This window comes from Vipera berus (genome assembly GCF_964194415.1).
Source record: "Vipera berus genome assembly, chromosome: Z".
NCBI lineage: Eukaryota > Metazoa > Chordata > Lepidosauria > Squamata > Viperidae > Vipera > Vipera berus.
In genome coordinates, this window is record NC_138205.1 from 113,586,380 (window position 1) to 113,610,017 (window position 23,638).

The 23,638-nt window shown below is 38.1% G+C and overlaps 1 protein-coding gene across 12 annotated transcripts in view; it reads left to right on the plus strand.

Annotated features, from left to right (window-relative positions):
• The window catches only part of SVIL (supervillin), a 180,487-nt gene that overhangs the window by 138,174 nt on the left and 18,675 nt on the right, over nt 1-23,638 (plus strand). For 9 of the 12 annotated variants that reach the window (XM_081345238.1, XM_081345230.1, XM_081345236.1 and 6 more), the window contains 13 exons: nt 2,126-2,173; nt 2,745-2,822; nt 4,562-4,627; nt 10,901-11,048; nt 12,738-12,827; nt 12,907-12,993; nt 14,407-14,584; nt 15,402-15,574; nt 16,607-16,762; nt 20,397-20,533; nt 20,980-21,127; nt 21,257-21,402; nt 23,174-23,349. In XM_081345238.1, coding sequence (XP_081201364.1) covers nt 2,126-2,173; nt 2,745-2,822; nt 4,562-4,627; nt 10,901-11,048; nt 12,738-12,827; nt 12,907-12,993; nt 14,407-14,584; nt 15,402-15,574; nt 16,607-16,762; nt 20,397-20,533; nt 20,980-21,127; nt 21,257-21,402; nt 23,174-23,349 — 1,631 coding nt within the window. The remainder of the gene's footprint in view (nt 1-2,125; nt 2,174-2,744; nt 2,823-4,561; nt 4,628-10,900; nt 11,049-12,737; nt 12,828-12,906; nt 12,994-14,406; nt 14,585-15,401; nt 15,575-16,606; nt 16,763-20,396; nt 20,534-20,979; nt 21,128-21,256; nt 21,403-23,173; nt 23,350-23,638) is intronic. The other 3 variants (XM_081345237.1, XM_081345233.1, XM_081345235.1) reach the window with 2 other exon arrangements.

The following is a 23,638-nucleotide window of genomic DNA, read 5'->3' on the forward strand; positions in this document are numbered from 1 at the left end:
GTATTTTTAATTTTTCCCTATAAACCACCCTGAGTCCTACGGGAATAGGGCGGTATACAAGTTTAAATAATAAATAAATAAATAAATAAATAAATAAATAAATAAATAAATAAATAAATAAATAAATAAATAAATAAATAAATAAACACTTCCAATCCCCCCAAAGAAACAGGCCCAGAGAATATCCTAGTCAACTATAAAAACTGCTGAGCAAACAAGTGACATCAATAAAGCCCCATATCTCTATTTCTCTGTTGGAGGTAACTTCTTTATCTCATTGAACTCAAGGGTTGCTGTTAGTTCATGCTATGAGGTAGAGTTGGAGCAGTGAATACTTTTTCTTTGTATGTTTTCAATGTACCTTGTGCCTTGGTGGAGCAGTGGGCTAATGCCTCCTTAAGTAACACCAGCTGCCTGCAATTAGTGCAGATTTGCATCCCACCAGGCTCAAGGTTGACTCAGCCTTCCATCCTTCCAAGGTAGGTAAAATGAGGACCCAGATTGTTGGGGGCAATTAAGCTGACTTTGTAATAATGCCGCTTGGGGTGTGTGTGAAAGCCCTAATAAGCAGGCATATACATAGAATGAAGGCTACTGCTAAGCTTGTAAGCCGCCCTGAGTCTTCGGAGAAGGGCGGGATATAAATGGAATTAAAATAAAAAAATAAAATAAAATAAAAAATGCAATAGCAAGCCGAAGCATCACTAAATAGAAATGTCATTAGAATAAAACTGGAATGGTTTTAAGCAGTAAAGTGGTGCCACCAAATGCTTGAATAAAGTTAAATCAGTAACTTTTGGGTTAAGACTGGAAATTGTGTAGAAATTAAAGACAATCCTAAAATGCTTAGGCACGTTAACACTTTGGAAGAATGTAAGAAACACCACACTTTTAATTGTTTTTAGAGTAGTTATGTAATGGTATGTGGGAATGACTTTTAAGAGGAAGAGGAAGGAAGCACCGCAGCCAGCAGTATCATCAAATATGAGGCAGCTGAGTTCATAGGAGAAATGGGGGCATGGCAAATACCTCAGACCTAGTTTCTTGGGCTATAAGGGTGAAGGGAGGGGTGATGTACTTTCAGACTTGCAAGATTCTGTTAATGTAACATTACAATAAAGTAGAATTAGTGCATATGGGTATGCTTCCCATCTGGGCTATCTCGCAATAAAATATTATTTCAAAATGAGGAATTTCAAAAGGTGATGGGTGTAAAGTCTAACCCTAACTCTTTTAAATGCAAATGTTTTAAATTAAAATTAATTTGTATGGTACACATAAGTATGGAAATTGTTGAGATTTAGGGAAATGTCATTCAGAAATACACCAATCTCCATGGTATCAAAAATGGTTGGTAATAGATGTATATGGATTAATTGTGCCCAACTGCTCCAATTGTTGACACAATTGTGGCATATGGGCACAATTAATCCATATATATCTATTAGCAAATATTTTGGTAATTGTGGTTGACACAATTGTGGCATTTTACTGCTTTAGGATGGAGTAATTGTTAATTCACATGTATAAAGTTGTAATTGGTTTAATATTTTTAAAACATCCAGATAGGAATAAAATTGTATCTGAAGAAATTCTTTTTTTCACGTTCTCTTTGTATTTTAAATACTTTTCCTCTCTTTCCATAGTTTCACAACAATACAAGACACCCCCCTCAAAACATCTCTATTAGATTAACTTTTCCAATATTGAAATGGCCACTCTTTTTTACATTTACATTAGAGCACCAGATTATTCACTGACCTTGGGGTCATTACACAGAAAGATTAACCAAACAAAGGATTTTAATTACATTTTATTCCAGCAAAGGCCTTTTTGCAAAAGATTGATTTGTCAAAACGTAACCCAAAACTAAAATTGAACAGAAGAAAAAGTTATGTTTGAGAATTATTTATATATAAAGTATGAATACCTTTTTAAAAAGAAGTGGTTAGTAATTGTTTTGTCTCTGTAGCTATCAGTTGGCAGCCTATTGATATTGGTAGGGTGGTTGTTTTTTTTGCACCTCTTAATTAGACAGGGAACCGTACTATCCAGGACATGAGTTCTTTCCAACTTTTCCCATCTCTTATTCTCTGCAATGTTTCCTATTTGTTTCAACCTGTAGGAAGAAGGAGGAGGTTCAGATGCTAAAGCCATATCTAAGCTGCTTTGGGTAAGCCTGACATGAATGCAGAGCGGCTATGCTAGTCACGCAGGCTTATTATTTTTTGGATATGGGCAGCTTCACATTCAAGCTCTATGCGGTAGCGGTATATCACAATATGGGCACTTCTTTGCTTCTAGCAAGAGCCAAACACATTACTAGCAAAAGTATTGCTGGTGTGATTAAAAGTAATTCTCCATGCTTGCCTTCTTCAAACCTCTCTATCATCACTAATCCTTTCTATGGCTGAATGAGAGTGGCTATAATAAGTGTAACATCCTTGCATGGATTTTCTTGTTTGATTATTACAGCATATTGTCTTGATAGACAAATCCTGAAACACTGTAAGAACTTTCATCAGTTATTAGATGTAAACTCATTTCTTCTCCTCCTTTTCTCTAACTGTCTAACACAGGGGTCTCCAAGCTTGGCAACTTTAAGACTTGTGGACTTCAACTCCCAGAATTCTGGGAGTTGAAGCCCACAAGTCTTAAAGTTACCAAGGTCAAGGACCCCTGGTCTAACATATCATGTCCATGTCTTTCTAATTCTTTCCTATGCTTCTGCCCCCTGTTCATAGGAACCTGTCTATGCTTCTACTTATTCTCCTGCTATACTTGCTGCCCATAAACTTCATTCCTTCATACCTATTAATCAGGTGAGCAAATCTTGCATACTCTAGGCTAGGTCTCGCAATGATTTATTGAGCACTTATTCAACAAAGTTTTCCCTACCTCCACATATATCAATCAACAACTTTTCTGTCTGGAACTTCTGAGAATTGTATACCAATATATCAGTTGTTGGGAAAAGTTGTAGAGTAAATCTTATTTCTTCTGTTCATTCGCTTTTTTTTTAATGTACTTTCAGTTCTAGCTCTCTTCCTAAACATTCCTGATCAGTGGCGTAGCGTGGGTTGTCAGCACCCGGGGCAAGGCAAGTAATTTGCGCCCCCTCGCTCTCGCACCGCACGCCTGGCACCCCCCTGGCGTAAGAAGAATCGAGCCTCCCGCGATCTCCCGTCCCCCCCACCCCCCTGAAATTCTCGCCCGCTTTCACAGACTTGTTCTTTTACACCGGCTGCAAGTACCAGGAGCCAAAGGCAGCCTCTCCGAAAGCCTCACACCCAAAGACGCAGGCACGCCCACACCGAGGAATGCCGCCGCTGGCGAGGCTCGCAGACGCCGCCGCTGCCGTTCTTTCTTTCTCATTCGCGGGAGCGTGCGGCGGCGTGCGCATACAGAGGCGTATATAGACCCAGGGAGCCGCCGAGCCTTCCCCCACCCGGAGAGAGAAGCGTTTCTGTGTCGGCGCAGGCACAGATACCCCTCGCTCGCGAGCAGCCTTGCCCTAGCCCGCCGGTCGCGCCCCCCCAGATGTTGCGCCCGGTGCGGCCGGCCCCCCCTGCACCCCCCACGCTACGCCACTGTTCCTGATACAAACACAACAGATCACTTATATTGTTTTCCAATTGTATAGTGGTTGTGGGGGGGGGGGAATGTGTTTGAATCAGCCTTAACACTTTTCTTGACCAGATTTTGAGAAGTGGTTATACTATTGCCTTCTTCCTAGGACTGAGAGTGATTGGCTAAGCTGATTTTGTGGCTCAGTAGGATCTAGAACTCACAATTTCCAGTTTCTAGCCTGGTGCTTTAACCATTATATCAAACTGGCTCCATATTCTGCAAAATCAATTGTTTAAAAAAATCCAAGTTTGCTTTCAGATTAGGAATTCAAAATAAATTTTGGTACAAACCCATATAAAGCATATTTTATATATACAAATATCTTTAATTCTCAATGAAAGAAGGCAGGAATAGTGGAAATTATGGTTAGTTTAACAGTGTTTACATAGTCAGAAGTATTCTTGGAATTCATTAATAAACTTACAGTATAAGAATGAAAATAATTTAGTGAAGGAAAAAAGGAGTCCAAGAGACTTTGTCTTTCAAAAGTACCGGTGTACTTTAATTTCCCATTTTTTATCTTCAGAAATCTGCCTAATCACATTCTCCACAATAACATCTTCAATCATCATTGTATTATTATTCTGGATATTACTTACATCTTTTTCTCTAAAACAAATTCAAGCCATCTGAATATACCTAGGAACATTTAGTATAAGAATCCAGACATTTGAACCAAGTTTCCATGTTAGTAACTAGGTTTCAAAATTCTATTTTGCATTATCTTGGAAAATAGCATCAGCGTGAGAGCATCATTGTGATATAAGGTGCTTGATCACAAACAGTTGCTTGATGTCCTATATTTAAGTTATCTTAAGTATGCTAGTTTCTCTCTATATTGCCTTAACAATTCAGACTGGAGATCTTGGACTTCCTGCTTCAGTTCTGATCCTGTGCTGTATTTATTTCTGATACTTTTTTTCCCCTTAAGGTCAATAGTGCTAGTTTGAGACAGCCAACCTCCCTGGAGCTTGAACATCACCCTTGGAGATGGAAGGTGAAATATTGCCTTTTCTGCCTGTTTCTTTAGCTTAGGAAGCAGTGAAATGAAAGAGTTTTGAAAAGCAATGATTCCAAGTAGGATTGTATTGGGCACAGTTCTAAGCATATGCAGCTGCATTATTTGTGTGGCTGGATTTCACTTGTACAAAATCAGATTCTTTTTAGTCTAGTGACTCAGATGGATACAAATGGCATTTCTGGGCTGTGTGTATATTAAAAATTACTGTAAAAATAGGCCTTACTTTATACAGAAAGGCCTTTATTTCACTTTGTTCTGTATTCTTCCTTTAACCTTTGTGACGTAAAGTACCAGCCTAAAGATCTATTTTTGTGTTTTCCATTATGAAGCATTTCAGCATTGTTTATGTCAGAAATTAATATGATCTTAATTAGATCATCTCTGAGGTATTTAGTAAAATATTCTCAGCCCAAGAATGGATAATCTTAACTTTATCCAACATTTGTCTTCTATTTTATTTAATTCTGAATTGTTTGTACAAGCTGATGATTATGAGACAGGGATAACTTATTCAGATGATAAGATAAAAATATCTATCCAGAACCTGTGATTGCAAGTTAATGAGCCTTACGATAGAATGCATGGGTAGTAGTTAAATTGAATTTTAATGCCAAATAGCAATAGCACTTAGAATTATATACTACTTCATAGTGCTTTACAGCACTCTCAACTATTTACAGAATCAGCATATTGCCCCCAACATCCTGGGTCAGGGGTAGGCAACCTTGGCTCTTTTATGACTCGTGGACTTCAACTCCCAGAATTCCTGAGCCAGCTATACCTCTTAAAGATCAAGTGAGTTGGGCAGCATCAAATTGAATAAATAAATTAATAAATTAAGTTTGCCACTGTAGTCTTATTTGATTCTTTGCTATGCTGGCTCAGGAATTCTGAGAGTTGAAGTCCACGAGTCATAAAAGAGCCAAGGTTGCCTATCCCTGACCTGGGTCCTCATTTTACTGATCACAGAAAGATGAATAGTGAGTCAACTTTAAGCAAGCAGGATTGAATTTCTAGCAATGGACAGAGTCAGCCTGCAATACTGCATTCTAACCACTGTGCCCCAATGGTTCCAAACATATAAGAGTTGTTTGGAGTTGGGCAGCATCAATTTGAATAAATGAATTAATAAATTAAGTTTGCCACTATTTGATTCTTTGAGTCCTATTTGATTCTTTGCTCTAATGGCATTCAATTTCTGAAATATAGCCCCTTGTATACCCCTTAAAGATCAAGTGAGATTTTTGGTCAAGAGAAGTCCTGCATTCTTCTGGGAGAAAGTTTTGGGTTGTATGATTATGCTCATTTGTTCATTTGTGCTAGATTCATTTGAACTATTAGTTGCATAATAGTACAGTTGCAAAAAAAAGTATGTGAACCCTTTGGGATTACGTGGAGTTTTGCATGAATTGGCCATAAAATGCGCTCTAAAAGTCATGTAAGTCACAACAATAGAAAAACACAGTCTGCTTAAAATAATACTACACAAACATTAGCTGTTGTCATGTTTTAATTGAACATAAGATGGAAACATTCACAGTGCAGGGTAGAAAAAGTATGTGAAGCCCTAGCCTAATGACTTCTCCAAGAGCTAAGTGGAGTCAGGAGTGAGCCAACCTTGACTCCAAACAGTGTGATGATATTGGATGTGTTGCTGACAGCTGTCCTGCCCTTTAAAAACACACACCTGTTTTGGGTTTACTGGTCTCAAGAAGCACTGTCTGATGTGAACCATGCCTCGCAGAAAAGAGCTCTCAGAAGACCTACGATCAAGAATTGTTGACTTGCATGAAGCTGGAAAGGGATACAAAAGTATCTCCAAAAGCCTTGATGTTCATGTGTCCACGGTAAGACAGACTGTCTACAAATGGAGAAAGTTTAGCACTGTTGCCACTCTCCCTAGGCGTGGTCATCCTGTAAAAATGACTGCAAGAGCACAGTGCATAATGCTTAATGAGGTAAAAAAGAATCCTAGAGTGTCAACTAAAGACCTACAGAAATCTCTGGCACATGCTAACATTTTTGTTGACACATCTACAATAAGGAAAACATTAAACAAGAATGGAGTACATGGGAGGACACCACGGAGGAAGCCATTGCTGTCCCAAAAAATATTGCAGCACATTTGAAGTTTGCAAAAGAGCACCTGGATGTTCCACAGCACTACTGGCAAAATATACTGTGGACAGATGAAACCAAAATTGAGTTGTTTGGGAAAAACACACAACACTATGTGTGGAGAAAAAAAGGCACAGCACACCAACATCAAAACCTCATCCCCACTGTAAAACATGACGGAGGGAGCATCATGGTTTGGGGCTGCTTTGCTGCCTCAGGGCCTGGATGGATTGTTGTCATTGATGGGAAAATGAATTCCAGAGTTTATCAGGACATTTTGTAGGAAAACGTATGACCATCTGTCCGCCAACTGAAGCTCCGCAGAGGATGGGTGATGCAACAGGACAATGACCCAAAGCATACAAGTAATTCAACAAAACAATGGCTTCAACAGAACAGAATACGCCTTCTGGAGTGGCCCAGTCAGAGTCCTGACCTCAACCCGATTGAAATGCTGTGGTATGACCTTAAGAAAGCGATTCACACCAGACATCCCAAGAATATTGCTACACTGAAACAGTTTTGTGCAGAGGAGTGGTCCAAAATTACTCCAGATCGTTGTGCAGGTCTGATCTGCAACTACAGGAAACATTTGGTTGAGGTTATTACTGCCAAAGGAGGGTCAACCAGTTATTAAGTCCAAAGGTTCACATACTTTTTCCACCCTGCACTGTGAATGTTTCCATCTTATGTTCAATTAAAACATGACAACAGCTAATGTTTGTGTAGTATTATTTTAAGCAGACTGTGTTTTTCTATTGTTGTGACTTACATGACGTTTAGAGCGCATTTTATGGCCAATTCATGCAAAACTCCACGTAATCCCAAAGGGTTCACATACTTTTTCTTGCAACTGTATATGGCTCATTTGTGTTGTACAGTGGAAATGAATCCAGGGTACGTGGGAGTGCTTTACAACAGGGCTTTTCAACCTTTTCACCCATTGTATCACTTTTAAGATAAGGCAATATCCGAGTACCACCAGTCACCCAGCAAGTTTTGGTCAAGTTTTTTGTCAAAAACTTGACCAAAAAAAAGGAAAAAACATGATAAAGTACAAGTAGTCCTTGACGTACAACAATTCGCTTAGTGACTGTTTGAAATTAAAATGGCACTGAAAAGTGAATTGTGACCATTTTTCACACTTATGACTGTTGCAGCATACCCAGGGTCATGTGATTTACATTCAGATGCTTGGCAACTGATTCATACTTATAACATTCAGTGTCCCAGGGTCATGTGATCAATGGCCAGGTCATCACTCAGATTGTGGGGTGCCTGTGGGGGGGATCCATGGTTCTCTGGAGGAGGGGAGTGGGACTGGGATGGGTGCCTTCCCTCTCTCTCATTTTCCCTTCCTTCCCACCTTCCTTCCTTCCCTCCCTCCCTCCCTCCATCCTGTGCTACGCCGCCCAGATCCCAGCCTGGTTTTGGCAGGTAGCAGTGCATTCTCATCCACACAGAGTGGCCGGGCAAAATAAAACCACTTTCTGAGCGCGATTTCTAAGCGTGACTCAGCTGATCCCAGGCTCCTGCCCAGCTCACTTGCTTGCGGAAAAGAGGTTGCTTGCTAAGTGAGCCCAGGATCAGCTGAGTCACGCTCAGAAACTCTGATCCCAGGCTCCTGCCCAGCTCACTTAGCAAGCAGCTTATTTTCCACAAGCAAGTGAGCCAGGCAGAAGCCCGGATGAGCGTTTCTGAGCGTGATTTCTGAGCGTGACTCAGCTGATCCCAGGCTTCCGCCCAGCTCGCTTGCCGAAAAGAGGCTGCTTACTAAGTGAGCTGGGCAGGAGCCTGGGATCAGCTGAGTCACGCTTAGAAATCGCGCTCAGAAACGCTGATCCTGGGCTCCTGCCTGGCTGAGACTCCGGATTTGAGCTGCCGACCAGAGGAGAACACCACTGATCAGCTGGGAGGCTGGGATTCCAGATCTGATGACGCCGGCCAGCTGGAAGTCCCGGCGGGTGGCCCCGCCACCGCCGAACAGCCAGGAGCATCGGCAACCTTCTCTCGTGGCCGCCAGTCAGCTGGGAGCGCCAGTGCTTTTGAGCAGGAGCGGCTGTCAAGCCCCGGCATCGGATCCGGAGTCCCAGTCTCCCAGCTGATCAGCGATGTTCTCCTCTTGTCCGCGGCTCAAATCCGGAGTCTCAGCCTCCCAGCTGATCGGCGGAGCAATGAGCGGCTGGCAGGCCAGGTAGCCGGGTTGCTGCACGGATCCCCCCCCTCAGTGGATTGTCGAGCCCGGGGCTTGATAGCTGCTCCTGCTCAAAAGGCAGGGTTTGGCGGCCGGCGAGGTGCTCGCGCGGTACTCTCCCAGGGCTGGCAGGCAATGGGTGAGGAGCAGGCCGATCGCCTTACAGGTACATGGGACTCCGATGCGCCTTCCTGGCCATGTGTGCCCTGAAGAAGTGCCGATCAGAAGTCAATCCAGTTGCTGCAAACAACTCCCTGGGGAGGGTGGAGCCTCGCTCTGCGCCTGCACACGCCCTCTGTAGGGTTTCTGCAAGCCGCTGCCAAGCAGCATGCTTTCCGGCAGCAAGTGAACTGGGAAGGAGAGGCGTGGGGGGGAGGTGGAGGTGTGGGGGAGGCGGGGGGGGAGGAAGGCGATGACGCGTACCACCAGCCAGGTGCTCGTGTACCACTAGTGGTACGCGAACCACCGGTTGAAAAGCCCTTCTTTACGAAGCTACAAATACAGAATATTTTGTCAGACTCTTATAGAGACATGTTTACTTCAACTTATGGTCTACAACCTTTGGTGGGATTACATTGTTTATAACAGAATATATGAATTTGTTTCCTATGTGTATATTTTGTCTTGTTTTTATAAAAAGCATACACTTCTGTGGCAATTCTTGTCTTTTTCTGGATTTTGCTGATCTCTTGTTGCATTAATAGTTTTTGGGCTAGTAAATATTGCACATAGTTAATATAAAAATGTACAATATTAATTCTTTTAACATGTCTTTGTATCCAAATAGAAAAAATTCCCAGGTGCCCTAAACTTGTGTTCATTATAAAGAAAGAAATAGAGCACAAAGCAAAATTATCTTCCAAAGATTCTCAAACCGGTATAAGATTCCATACTAGTAAACAAAAAACTGTCTTCAGCTGATTTCATTCTATTAAAAATCCTATACTTTAGCAAAAGAGTTACAGTTAAATATAACAAATATTTTGTTTTTTATTTTATTCTGCCTTCATTTTTAATAAAATATGTAGCAAGTAAATTGGTTGTGACAGAAAGTGACTGATATAATCTGGAGGAATCAATTCAGTTAAACAACTTCTTACTATTTAATCTAAATGCTTCTCCCTAGATCTTGATGTTGTTGTACAATAGGTGAAATATAGATTCATTCATTTACCAAGTGGTAACCTATGACATATACAGACAAATTAGAGGGGGGGGGGATCAGCAGTCTATATATTTAAGAAAATTATTTCTTATGACATTGGTGCTAAAAGAAAGGCAATACAATTGTCACAGTCTAGGAGGTGAATGCTGCTGAAGGATTGTTGGTTAAAATGGAAATATTACCACTTGATAAATTGACTGCTGAGAAAAAGGCATAATTTGCATGCCCCCAGCTCTCAACTGCTGTTTTTTTCTTTATAAAGATACACTATACATAGTAATCAACCAAATACTAAACATACAAAGTTTATTGACATTTAAATTAAATAAATAACCAGGTTATTTATTATCACACGCTACGCTTATCATATAAAATAGGAATGCGGTTTGATTTTACTTGGAAAGAATAAACAGTTTTGTAGTATCACATAGGACAGACTATTTAGAACATTACAAATTCAATATCTGGCATTTCCAGTTAGATTAAATGCCAGGTGACAGGAAAATACTGGTGAATGATACCTTGGAGAAGATCATAATATATGAAGCAGATCAAGGCTGTGATACGGTTTGCAGCAATTTTATAGGTGCATTCATTATATCTTGAAGGCCAAAAAAGGAACTTTTGCTCTATTCAATTGCATTTTAACAGAAAGTTAAATCCTCAAAATTCAAAATTTCAATATAGACATTTGAAACCTTAATATGATCACATAATCCTATAAAAAGATATATGTAATATTGATAACCACATTTATTCTTTGAAAAAACAGAGGGAAGTGGATACCTGTGAAAGTCAAATGACAATTGAAGAAAGAAAGCAGTTAATAAGTGTTCGAGAAGAAGCTTGGAAAGCTAGAGGCAAAGGAGCATCAAATGATTCTACCCAGTTTACAGTGGCTGGCAGAATGGTAAAGAAAGGTCAGTAAATTTATTTAATTTTATTTATTCAATTTTTATAGCTGCCTTTCTCATCCCCATTCTCTGGGGAGCTTACAGTTCTAAAACTATAAAATAATTAAAAACCATAAAACAGTGAATTTATCCACTGTATCTGGATTTTTAAAAAGTTAGAAATCTGAAGCAAGCAAAAGAGATTTTGCCTAGGATTTATGTTGCTTTCATTTCCAGAATTTTTCATTTTGATCTGCATATTATTTGAGAAATCATTTCAGTTATATTTAAAACTCAATTGGCCAGAATGCCACCATCAGCAGAAGCTGCAAACTATTTCTGTTCTGAAATCTGCAGTGTTTTTATATCTTGATTGACATAATTGGTTGCCATTGAAATAAGAAAGAAAATACAGCTTAACCAAGTAAGCAAGCTGATCACATCTCACGAAACCACTTAAACTGAATATCATACTATTTTTAGGATGCATTTATATTTTGTTCTGGCAGCTTAACTGATGGGCTTTTCTATTAGGAATAAAGAAATTTCCATGGTTTCTGTGTGGCTAACGGCTTAAGAGAACAGCTGTCTGTGAAAGCCCAATTAAGAAATAGAAACACATGGCCAGCTTCTTATCTAGTTAACAGCATCCTCTGTTCCTCCAGATGTTGCTTAGTTAGAACATTAATATTCCTTACCAATAATCATCTGTATACAAGGCTGCCTGGAATTATAGTTTAACAACCCCTTGGAGAGCCATAAATGTCTCAATCTTGGTATACCTTGTTACACCAATGACTATTTGACCCAGAGGTATAATGTTGAAAAGTTTACTTGTATAATCTAACTTTCTATTCTATCCAATAGCCATATTTGCACAGAGTGAGTTAACAATCTGCATATGGTAGAATAGAACTGGGCCTCCAGATACAAATGGCCCTGGATTTACATCTTAAGCACTCTAGAATGATACTTTAAAGAAGTCCTTAAAAGTTCTTCAGGGATTCCTCACGGAGAAAAAAGAAGTTATTCTATCAGAGGTGCCAATCACTATTAGATCATCTAAATCAGACATGTCAAACTCGTGACATCACGTCACATCGCAAGATGTATTGGGACTATTTTGCCATTGCCAGCAATGGGGTGGGCATGGCTTCTGGATGACGCGTCTGGCCTGCAGGCCGGCAGTTTGACACCCCTGAGATTCTAAATTATAATGTGGGGAAATGTTGGCAATCTTAGACCATGGAAATGGCAAATTGTAAAACTAGTAATCAATGAGCTACATGTTCTTTTCTTAGCATATTTCAGTGATTTCTTGCAAAATGGTGGGAAATACTGGATACTATTAGGACGACTGCCTTGAAAACATGCTTATGCTTTACACTAAATATTGTGGACATTTGCCACAATTGCTCCAGCAAAGATTTTGTCATCTTTTTAATTATCAAAGCAAGGAATTTGATTATTTGTATCTTCAAAAAACCCTCTCACCCCTAAAAAGCTACCCATATTGCCTATCACCCATGGAATCTGAACATTTTATTTATTTAGCTCATTTGATGAATGCATAATCTGTGGACAAAGCAAACCTCTTAATGTCCTTCAAGGAATATACTTACATCCGGCTTTTATGATTGCCTGAAAACTAGATTGTGCAGAATATTGGAAACATCCATTATTTGATATGAAATTAAGTATTTTATTATTCTGCAGGCTTAGCATCACCAGCTGCCATCAGTCCAGTGACATACCCTTTCTGCAACAGACTAAAATCAACCACACCTATTTCAAAACCCCTGGAAGGTAAGTCATTAAAATATGTGAGAACAGTTTGAATTCTTCTTTTTAAAAAGTTGATAGTTTTTACTCTTATTTTCTTTAGAAATTGAAGCAAGACCAGATATGCAGTTAGAATCAGACATGAAGTTGGATAAACTGGAAACTTTCTTAGGAAGACTCAACAACAAAGGTATGTACAATTTTGAGAAGGCAGCCTGTGTTTTAATTTCTGTGTCCTGTGTAAAAAAAAACCTTTACTCATTATTCCAATAGTGGTCTGTGGACCTATATTAAGAAATATAAATAATGACTTATTAGCAAACGTTTATTTTAAGGAGGTGAATAGCACTTGTTGCAGGTAGCATATGTATTTAGTTTATTCTTGGTAGTTGTTCAATGCTCAAAATATTTCATGATCTAAATCAGTGTTTTTCACACTTGGTAACTTTAAGACATGTAGACTTCTACTCCCAGAATTCTTTAGTAAGTATGTTAGCTGGGGAATACTCCAAATGGTTTAATACATTCTTTATTTTTTAAAATGGCTAAACAGTGTGTATTCTTGCTAACCATAGCTAGATTAAAAAATGTTATAAAGGCACTTTAAAGAAAACGTGACAAGTAATAATGTCACAAAATGTGCTTCTCATGACAGTTAAGGAACAAATATGGCTGAAGCATAGATTGTTTTGAAATTTTATCTTTGGATTTTTGTTTGAAGTATACCATAGTTGCTTGCTTAGTTACTTCATACTAAATGGGCAGGATGAGTAATTAAAATAGATTTTTGCTATCATGTGTTGTAAACTGGCCTTATCCTTTTAGACTTAGTTATTAAAGTTTTGAGTAGATAAGAGAGAGAGTGAGAGCTTCTCACATTTATTTGAAACGATTGATTTCTGTTAAACTATTACCTTAAGAACTGGAATTAGAGAATATACATTTTTAACTATCTTTTTACTAGCCCTTTCCAATCTGGTGTTTTCAGATGTCCCAGGTAACCATTCCCATAATCCCTAATCATTGAGGCTGTGACTGTTAGCAATTGTCATCTAAAAAAACAGGAAGACACTATATTCACTAGAGAAAATTCTATTCATTACTGCAACCAATTTTTTTAAAAATCTTCTAAGTTGCTTATAAACCTTTGTGTAGCATAATTGACAATAGGAAATTCATGCTCAGGTACCTACTATATCTTTCAGATTAAAATATAAGAGCAAGCTATCTAGCTCAACAGCTAGTTCTACACTATTGCTGACAAGATACTTCTAGATGGTCTACAAGCAGGATATGAAGTTTCATTGTCCATTCTTTCTTAATGGCATATTGCCTGTGAACTTAAAAGTTTCATATCATATGAAAACTAACTAACCGCTGAAAGCCTTTTGTACACATTATATATTTGTCAATTTCTTCTTCATAACTGTTTATTAAAACAATCAGTATTCTTTGTTGTCAATCAACAGGGGATATGGTATGCTTTTATACCAGTACCAAGTTGACAGACAAACTTTAAAATGAATCTTTTTGTAATAGAAATTTTAAAGTCAAAGACTGTATAACAAACAGTATTACTCTATAGTCTTAATGTGTTCTGTAGTTGCTGGAATGCAGGAGACTGTCTTGACAGTCACAGGAAAATCTGTGAAAGAAGTAATGAAATTGGATGACGAAGAAACATTTTCCAAATTTTACCGATGCACAAATTTTCCATCTCCCTCTTTGCCCGTGGAGTTGGATGAAGACTTTGATGCCATATTTAATCCTGATTCGCCAAAGTGAGTAGTTTCCCTTTCATTCCTTTAAAAATAGAGGAAGGGTGAGGATCAAGAATCAGTCATTTCTGAGATAGCATGGATTATCGCTTCTATTAACTTCTCTTCTGCATATTTATGTTTGGAATATTTCCAGTTTTTCTTCTTTTGTCTTCCTGCATCTTAGTCCTCATTTGAGTCCAGGAGATGACAGAAGAATCAAATTTTCACAAAGGAAATGCTAAAGAAACTAAAAAGTCCATAGTTTGAAGAAAATGAGATAGAGACAAAATAATGGTTGTAACATTTTACTAAATTAGTTTTTAGGAAAGTTTCAACCTAAGAATAATACTTCCATATTTATTCTGTCTTTTTGAGGTTGTCATATCAAATCACAGGATTGAAAAGCAGATGCAAGAAATAGATTGAGTTATCTACCCCTCCTTCCATAAGCATTTACATGTTCCTTTTTCATTGCAGAAGTTAAGTCACCACTCACCTTCCACAACTTATAAAGCAACCTTAAAGCATTATTGTGAGGGGCCTCAATCACTTTATTAAGGTATTGCTGTGTAGCCCCCTCAGAATGATTTATATGATGTCATAGCAATTCTGATGTGTTCTGTTATTTAGGCACAATAAAGCAACTTCTTTAGGCACAAGTGAGTATTTGGGCCCAGTTTATCCTCCTCTAGTTTTGTCTGACAAGCCTTCATGGTTGCCTTTGCTTTTCTGGATGTTGGTTAAGACATCCAGATGTAGCAGTTAGTTGCATTCAGTGCCTTCAATAAAAGCTGATGAAAAAATGGTAGGTTAAATGGGAAGATCTTTTGCTTTTCAGGTTAATTTCTTCAGTAACAGAGCACAAAAGGGCCGTGAGGCCTACACGCAGAGTCCAGGCTTCCAAGAATCCTTTAAAAATGCTAGCAGCAAGAGAGGACATTCTTCATGAATACACAGAGCAGAGATTAAATGTGGCCTTCATGGAGTCAAAGCGGATGAAAGTTGAAAAAAGTAAGTTTAAGATCCCAAACTGCTTTCTGTGTACTTTTATAGATGACTTGTCTAAACATGGTTAAGATTCAGGTACCGTTTGACGAAAACAGCACTATTGTCTCTATTTTCCCATGAAGTGTATGTCACGATGCTTCTCAATCATAATGGTAAACCATGGTTCATTTGCTTGATAGCAAGTCATGGAAGTTGTATTTCTATCATTGTTATTTTTTTTATTTCAGTGTTGATGCTGATATTTTAGCTCATTTAATTCAGTTTACCAATATAAAATCTTCATTTTTTAGAAAGCAGTAATTAAATCAAAGATTTCCATTTGGAATATTAATGGAAAACTATCTTAAACAAAACATTAATAAGATAGGTGCCAATGCCTGGTGCACAAAGTCAAAATAGAAGCACAGAAATTATAGAGCTTGTTTTCAGTTGTTTATTTCTTATTAAGGTCTACAAGAAAACAACCACATTCAGAAAATACCAAGGACCCCTCAGAACCTGGATTTCCTGGCGTCTAGTGCAATACCTTCACTGTGACCCCACAATACTTAAGAGATGGAAAGAGAATGAGGATGTAATGTCTCATTTTCTATGAAACAGTGTCCTTGGCCAGACAAAAAATGTGTTTCTTCTCCCTTTCCACAGAATTGCTAAGACACCAGGATATAGGCAAAGCCAAATAATCATTGGAACTGGTCTTGCATATGTTTGAACTTTATTGTTCTTGGTAATATTTAATAATATAATCTATCCATTTTTCATCTTTATCTTGAAATGTTCCTCCTGGAAATGTGAGGTTCTTCAGTCTAGGGAGTAATTTGAGTTCAACCTGTTGTCTCTTTCAGCAGCATCAACAAAACTAAAGGCTGGATATGAGCCATGCATGAAAAAAAAGATAAATAAATATGGAAACAAAACATAATGTCCTTTCTTTGTTTTATGTGTGTGTGTGTGTGTGTGACTGTTCTTTTATTTTTAATTTTTTCTGTCTTTTCTTTTTTCCCTCTCTGTCATTTTTTTCTACTTTGTCTTAAGTGTCTGGAAACTCAAATTTCTCAGAAGTAGCACTTGCTGGTTTAGCGAGTAAAGAGAACTTCAGCAATATTAGTCTGCGTAGTGTCAATTTGATGGAGCAGAACTCAAACAACAGTGCAGTCCCGTACAAGAAGCTGATGCTCTTACAGATCAAAGGTAGATGGAATAAGTAAATTTTTTAATTAATCCAAAATGCAACATGTTAAATATTAGCAAGGAGTTTCAATATTTTTTTCAGCTACAGAAAAGATGGGGAGAGGGAAAGAAAGACACCATGTTTAATACATTAATAAATGTACTTGTTATCTAGTAATCATATTCTCTGGCAGATAACATTTTTATAAAGCACATTAAAATCTGGCAATAGTAGTAAAAGGAATTTAAAAGTAATTGTTTATTACTTTCACCTTATATTTTTATAAATAACACAAGGCAGCAAACATACCTAATTAATACTCTTTCCTCCTCCTATTTTCCCCACAACAATGACCCTGTACGTTGGGCTGAGAGAGAATGACTAGCCCAAAATCATCCAGTTGGTTTTCATGCCTAAGGTGGAACTAGAATTCACAGTCTCCTAGTGATTGGCCCAAAATCACCCAGCAGACTTTTGTGCATTAAAATGATCTTTAGGTTTTAAGCAGTGCTTTTTTTCTATAAAAAAAAGGTGCCGGAACTCAGAGGTACTGTCACTGGGAGCAATGCCGGTGTCTTGCTACAGCGTCGCCACCCGTCCTTTGCACCCCTGCCCCTGTGGCTCGGAGCCACATGCCATGGGGATTCCCTTCCCCACAGCCGCCATTGGGATTTCCCTCCCCACAGTTGCCACGCCGCGGCCCATGCTGAACCCTCACCCAGAGCTGCTCCGAACCCCGACCCAGAGTGGTCTCCGGCTCCAAACAGCTGATGGCCTCCGGCACCGGCACTCATTCACTTACTGCCCCGTCGCTTCCAAATGCAGTGAGCGAGCAAGTGGCGTTTGGAAGCGTTTGGAAGTGATGGGGCAGTAAGTGAGTGAGTGAATGAGCAAATGGCATTTGGAAGTGACGGGGCAGTGAGCGAGCAAGTGAGCAAGAGCCCTTTGAAAGAGACGGAGTGAGTGGGGGAGAGACTGAACGAGGTGCCTTTGAAAGAGACGGAGGAGTGAGTGAGAGAGACTGGAGGCTTTTGTGAGCAAAGTGTGAGTGAGTGGGGGGGCTTTTGCGAGTGAAGGGTGAGAGAAAAAGGGAAAAGTGAGGGGAGAAGGGAAAAAGGAAAGGCACTGACTTCTGACTTCTTCTGTTACAGGAGTAGAAGGAAGCATTAACATTGAACCTCAACTTTTGGCTTTTCTATAATATTATAAACTAGCCAGTTCTATAACAATAAATGAATCTAACCAATGAAACCCAAAATACCCCCCCCTTTTTTTTAGTCATCAAGTTTTTGACACCTTGTTAAGCACTGGTTGTGCTTGAATATTGTCATGTCCTAAAAGTGGTACAATTTCTGAAAAGGCTGAAAAGCCCTGATGTAAATGCAGCCTAAATTGTTTATTGCCATCCTATTTGCAAATAATATCTTACTTACCTAGTTGAGATGGTGTAGTTGGGCAGCAGAGAGGGGTGCAAAGTTCCTGCCTTCGCTGCAGACAACTTGCATGTGCAATGTTTGCCGTCCGGGTCTTTTGGCGTGCTCAGCAGCAATTCCTATTGGCTTTCAAAAGCCAATAGGCCAGGCGTAGGCAATCTTGGCTCTTTTATGACTCGTGGACTTCAACTCCCAGAAGATGTTACATAACATAACATCAACTGGATGATGTTAAAATGTCCTTCTGTTTCTTTCCTTCCCAAAAATTGTGTTAATGAGTCTTCTCTAAACTCTGCTGATCAGCTTGTCCTGGATTGTTATGCCAAAACCAGAACGGTTTGCAAGTTGCAGTTGAGACATCTCATTTTACATATATCACATATAATTGAAGATTGTAATTAGTTGTGTGTGCATGTTCAGCAAGTGTGATATATTTGTGCTGGCATTTCTAGGCCTCTTTCCAACCACATCCAGAAAAATTTGTAACAAATATTGGAATTCTTAAGGCCATGTTTGGTATTTCCCAGCAATCTGTTACTGGAAGGAAAAAGCAATCCCTGCTGCGTTACTGATCCTAGAGAAGCATTTGCATGTATGCAGGTATCCTTAGGGTGCCATAGTTATGGATGAAAAATATTAGTTGCAAAGTTGGCATTTCTGGATGTAATACAGATATTTTGGACTTATTTTTGTTTCTTTGCATGTTTGATATTTTTAAAAAGGCATATGCTACTGACTACACTTATGCACATATGTAACATCTTTTCCTAGGATACATGACCACTGCTTGTTTAGAATGTGAAAAGTGAAAGATTGTGACTAAACAAAATTTTAATGTACAGATAATACCACCAGAAATTATTTTAGCCTTTTTAATAAATGTTGTTATTGATGTTAAGCTCACCATGGAAAACATCATATATTGTTATGTATATACTAGGTTAATTATTTAAAGACTGAATGAAGTGCAACATAACTAGATTCTAAATAATCTATTTTTCAAAACACACAACAGTCCAACAGTAAAAGTAAAGTCCAAATTTAGAATATTTCATTCTTAAGAATTGTTTAATTTAAAGTGGTTTAGTTGTAATAGATGGTTAGATTCAAAATAGTTTTCAAAAGTATGTACAAAAGATACTATTTTTTTCTAGCATCAGCTAAATTAGACATATTACATTGAGAAAAATGTTTCTCATTTATTTCCTGTTACCTTTATTGATTTCATTGCAGAGATGTTAACATAGGAAATAGATTTTTTTGTTATCTAATTTTACCTTCCAAAAGACAGAAGCAGATGAAAAATGTGAGGTTCTTTCCTGTTGGCTTTTTTGAATTAGCTGTTTTAGATTCTAAAAGTTTAGTTCCTAAAGAAGTAACCCTGTAAATAATTTTAATGTCCTCCTCTATGCAGGGTAGGCAACCTTGGCTCTTTTATGACTCAAGGACTTCAACTCCCAGAATTCCTGAGCTGGCATAGCTCAGCTTGGAAACCTCTCCCATTCCCCTCAGCATGGCTGGCTCAGGATTTCTGGGAGTTAAAGTCCACGAGTCATAAAAAAAGAGCCAAGATTGCCTACCCCTGCAATAGGCTTTTGAAAGCCAATAGAGGGAGCTTCTTCCCTCCCCCCAAAAAAGGTGCTGGAGCGCCATTCTGAGCATTCTATGAGAAAAAAAGCCCTGGTTTTAAGATTGATATCCTAAGATGACCCCAAGGGCTGTTGAAAATTGTGATAGTGACATAACTACAGTGCAGAAATAGGATAGGCAAAATTTTCTATCCTTACCAATTTTGAAAAGTTTGGGATAAAAAACTTGTCTAGAGCAATTATTTGAGCTCTCCATTTAAATATAAAAATGCTCTCTACTAAATCAGACCTCCGAACCTTCCGTCGCGACCTGAAGACCCACCTATTTGAATTAGCTGGTCTGGCCTGATGGGGGAACATGGGCTTTTAAAATTGTTGTTTTAGCATTGTATTATTGTTTTTTAACTGGGCATTGGTTTAATTTTATTTTAACTTTTGTATCGTAATTTATATATGCCCTGTGAACCGCCCTGAGTCCCTAGGGAGAAGGGCGGTATACAAATTAAATAAAATCTAAAATCTAAAAATCTAAATATGAGCAATTTATTCCCAGGTTTCAGGGATTCACTGTTTAGCTCTGAAAGTTGTCTCTAGTCCCTTATTTATTGTTGGATACTTTTTTTTCTTTTTAGGAAGAAGACATGTCCAGACTAGATTAGTTGAACCAAGGGCTTCATCCCTTAACAGCGGTGACTGTTTCTTGCTACTCACGCCACAGTTTTGCTTCCTGTGGGTAGGAGAGTTTGCAAACGTCATAGAAAAAGCCAAGGTTAGTGCTTCGAAGTTCTGGGACAGCCCAACCCTTGGTTATCTTTTTTTTGTTAGGATCGTGGGCTTTTCCAAAAATAATCATGCACAAGATTCTTAATGTCTGTAAACATGGTATGAATCTTGATGGGAAAATTCTTACAGCTCACCACCCCCTTCTGGATTTTTTTTCCCTGCTGAAAATCATTAGGGAAAAGAGATCTACATTCAAGAAGAAAAATAAGTCTTGAATTACAGGAAGTGCTTTCTGATTCTTGCAGTTAAATGGGCTGTGTTCTCATTAAAATGGAAACAAGGGAACCTATCTGTATTTGACACAGTTTCCATCTTTCAGTTTAGTATGTCCCATGAAAATAGCAACAAGTACACATTCATTCTTTTTTCAATAGTCCAATTGTCCCCAAAGCTTAGGCAGTCCTATTCAGCTAATCATGTTCAATTTCTTAGGCTTCAGAGCTTGCAGCTTTAATTCAGACAAAGCGAGAACTTGGCTGCAGAGCTCCTTATATACAGACCATAGAAGAAGGCATCAATACTCATACTCATGCAGCCAAAGAATTCTGGAAACTCCTTGGTGGGCAAACAAGCTATCAGGGTAAGAGTAGGTTTGTTTTTGCCATCTCAGTGCATTTTCCTCTTGTAAGAATATTCTTAAATTGCTTTTTCTAATTTGCCATTCCTGGGCAGCACTGGTAACATGTTTATTTTGTCTGTCTCTTTCAAGCGGCTGGAAGCCCAGAGGAAGATGAGATGTATGAAGCTGCAATAATAGAAACAAATTGCATTTACCGGCTTGTTGATGATAAACTTATTCCTGATGACGACTACTGGGGAAAGATGCCAAAGTGTACATTGCTAAACTCAAAAGAGGTAGAGTAAGAGGCATATTCAGGCTTAAGGGCAGCTTCAGTGCTGGTGAAAATGGATATACAGTAATCCTTGACATACAACCTTTTGTTTAGTGACTATTCGAAGTCACAGTGGTGCTGAAAAAAGTGATTTATGACCTTTTCTCACACAGCACTTTAGTATCCTCATGATCACATGATCAAAACTTGGATGCTAGGCAACTGCTTCATATTTATGACCATTGCAGTGTCCCAGGGTTTGAAGCCTTCTGGCAAGTAAAATCAATGGGGAAGACAGATTTACTTAATAACCATAGCAAGAAAGATCATAAATTGGAGCAAAACTCACTTAACAATTGTCTCACTTAGCAACATAAATGTTGGGCTCAATTATGGTCATAAACTGAGGACTACCTGTATCTTTTCTCACATGCTAAATGTTTTTTTCCTCTTTGGGGTCAGAGGTGGTTGTCTTTTTTTTCTGGCAAACATAATATGTATAAACCTAAAAGCTTCCAGTGAATAAATAAGAAAATGAAGCAGATTGTAATATTTGGGTTTCTAAAGAGAGCCAGTAAGATAGTTATGTCAATAAGCACTATTAAAATGTAATAATTAAACTCATATAATTAAATATACAACAATTAAATATAAAAATCCATCCTTCTTAAACAAAAAAACTAATCTTGTGATTTTTTTTAATTGAAATTATATGACTGTAAATGTTCTGACATAAAGAAGGCAGCCAACATGCATTTGTGCAGGAAACTATTAAATAATCGTATCTAAGTTATGCATTACATTTATACAATTGAATTAATTGTGAGGAAAAAACTTACATCAACAGCCAGAGGAAATAGAAAAATGCAAAAGTCATAATTTACCAATACTACAATAGAGAGGGATGAAATAAATTCATATATCAGCTAAGCCATGGAAGTCACAGAGCATCATATGATTCTGCTTCATTTGCATTTCCATTGTAGAATTTATTTTGTTTTGCAGCAGAAGCAAATGAAATAAATGTCTGTAGCATAAAACAAAGAGTCATCTTAAAAATGCAAAGCACACGTGGTAAGGATACCATAGGATACCATGGATAACCAAGTCAAGGAACAGTGTGCTTCCTATAGATTGGCCTCCCTCAGATGTATCATTAAGCAACATCTTTGTATTATGAAAACAAGCTTCAGACAGCTTTATTTCTCCTCTTCCTTATCTTTCCATATGAGTTTAAGGAGGAGTTTCAAAGCTCTTACTTCAATTTTAGATCAACCACTAGTCATCATGCTTCTAGTATTCAAACTTACCTTAGGTAATCTAAAATATATTTTGTTGAAAAAAAAAACCTCCTTCAAATAACAGTATTCAAAATTGGTTTGTTTCATCAAAATACAGTGGAGCTTTAATGTTTTGATACTGTGCTAAATTTTCAATTAGCCTAGAAATAAAATTATTATCTTTATGCCTCCTCAGTCTGGCTAAATAAAATTAGGAGAAGTGAAGTGGTCACTATGGGCATTTTTAATTCATTCCAATATAGACAGTGTTTGTGGCACCTAGTGTAAGACAAATCTGTATGCATTAAAATATTCATCAAAAGTTCATAAAATCCTCAGATGAACACTTTATCAGTCAATCTAGAGTTTGTCTTTATTTTGTATCTTTATTTATAGGGCATTTAATGATTGTTAAGAACTGTTACTGCCTGGCTAAAAAATTAATGTTGTTTCTATATTTCCCCCTGCCCTTTAAAAAAATATTTCTTATTTCCTTGTTCTCTCTCTTTTTAGGTCTTGGTGTTTGACTTTGGTAGTGAAGTATATGTTTGGCATGGTAAAGAGGTCACACTAGCACAAAGGAAAGTTGCCTTCCAGTTAGCCAAACACTTATGGAATGGGACTTTTGACTACGCCAATTGTGACATCAATCCCCTAGATCCTGGTGAATGCAATCCTCTTATTCCAAGGTATCAAACCTAATGACAGTGATGATTTTGCTATCCTTATTTAAGAAAAGAAATGTGTTAGAATAATAATTTCAATAATATTTATATATTATTTGGATATGGTGCAAAACTCAGCCAAACTAGGTCATCAGAGTTTCAGTCCAGAACATACAAGAAAAGACAGAAAGACCAAGCCAAATTGAGAGAGAGGAAGTTGATTCCAAGAGGCAGGGCATTTCAAGAGTAGATTGAAAATAGCTTCTCACAAAATCATAAGTAGCAAAGAAATAGTTTCCAGTGTATGATTATC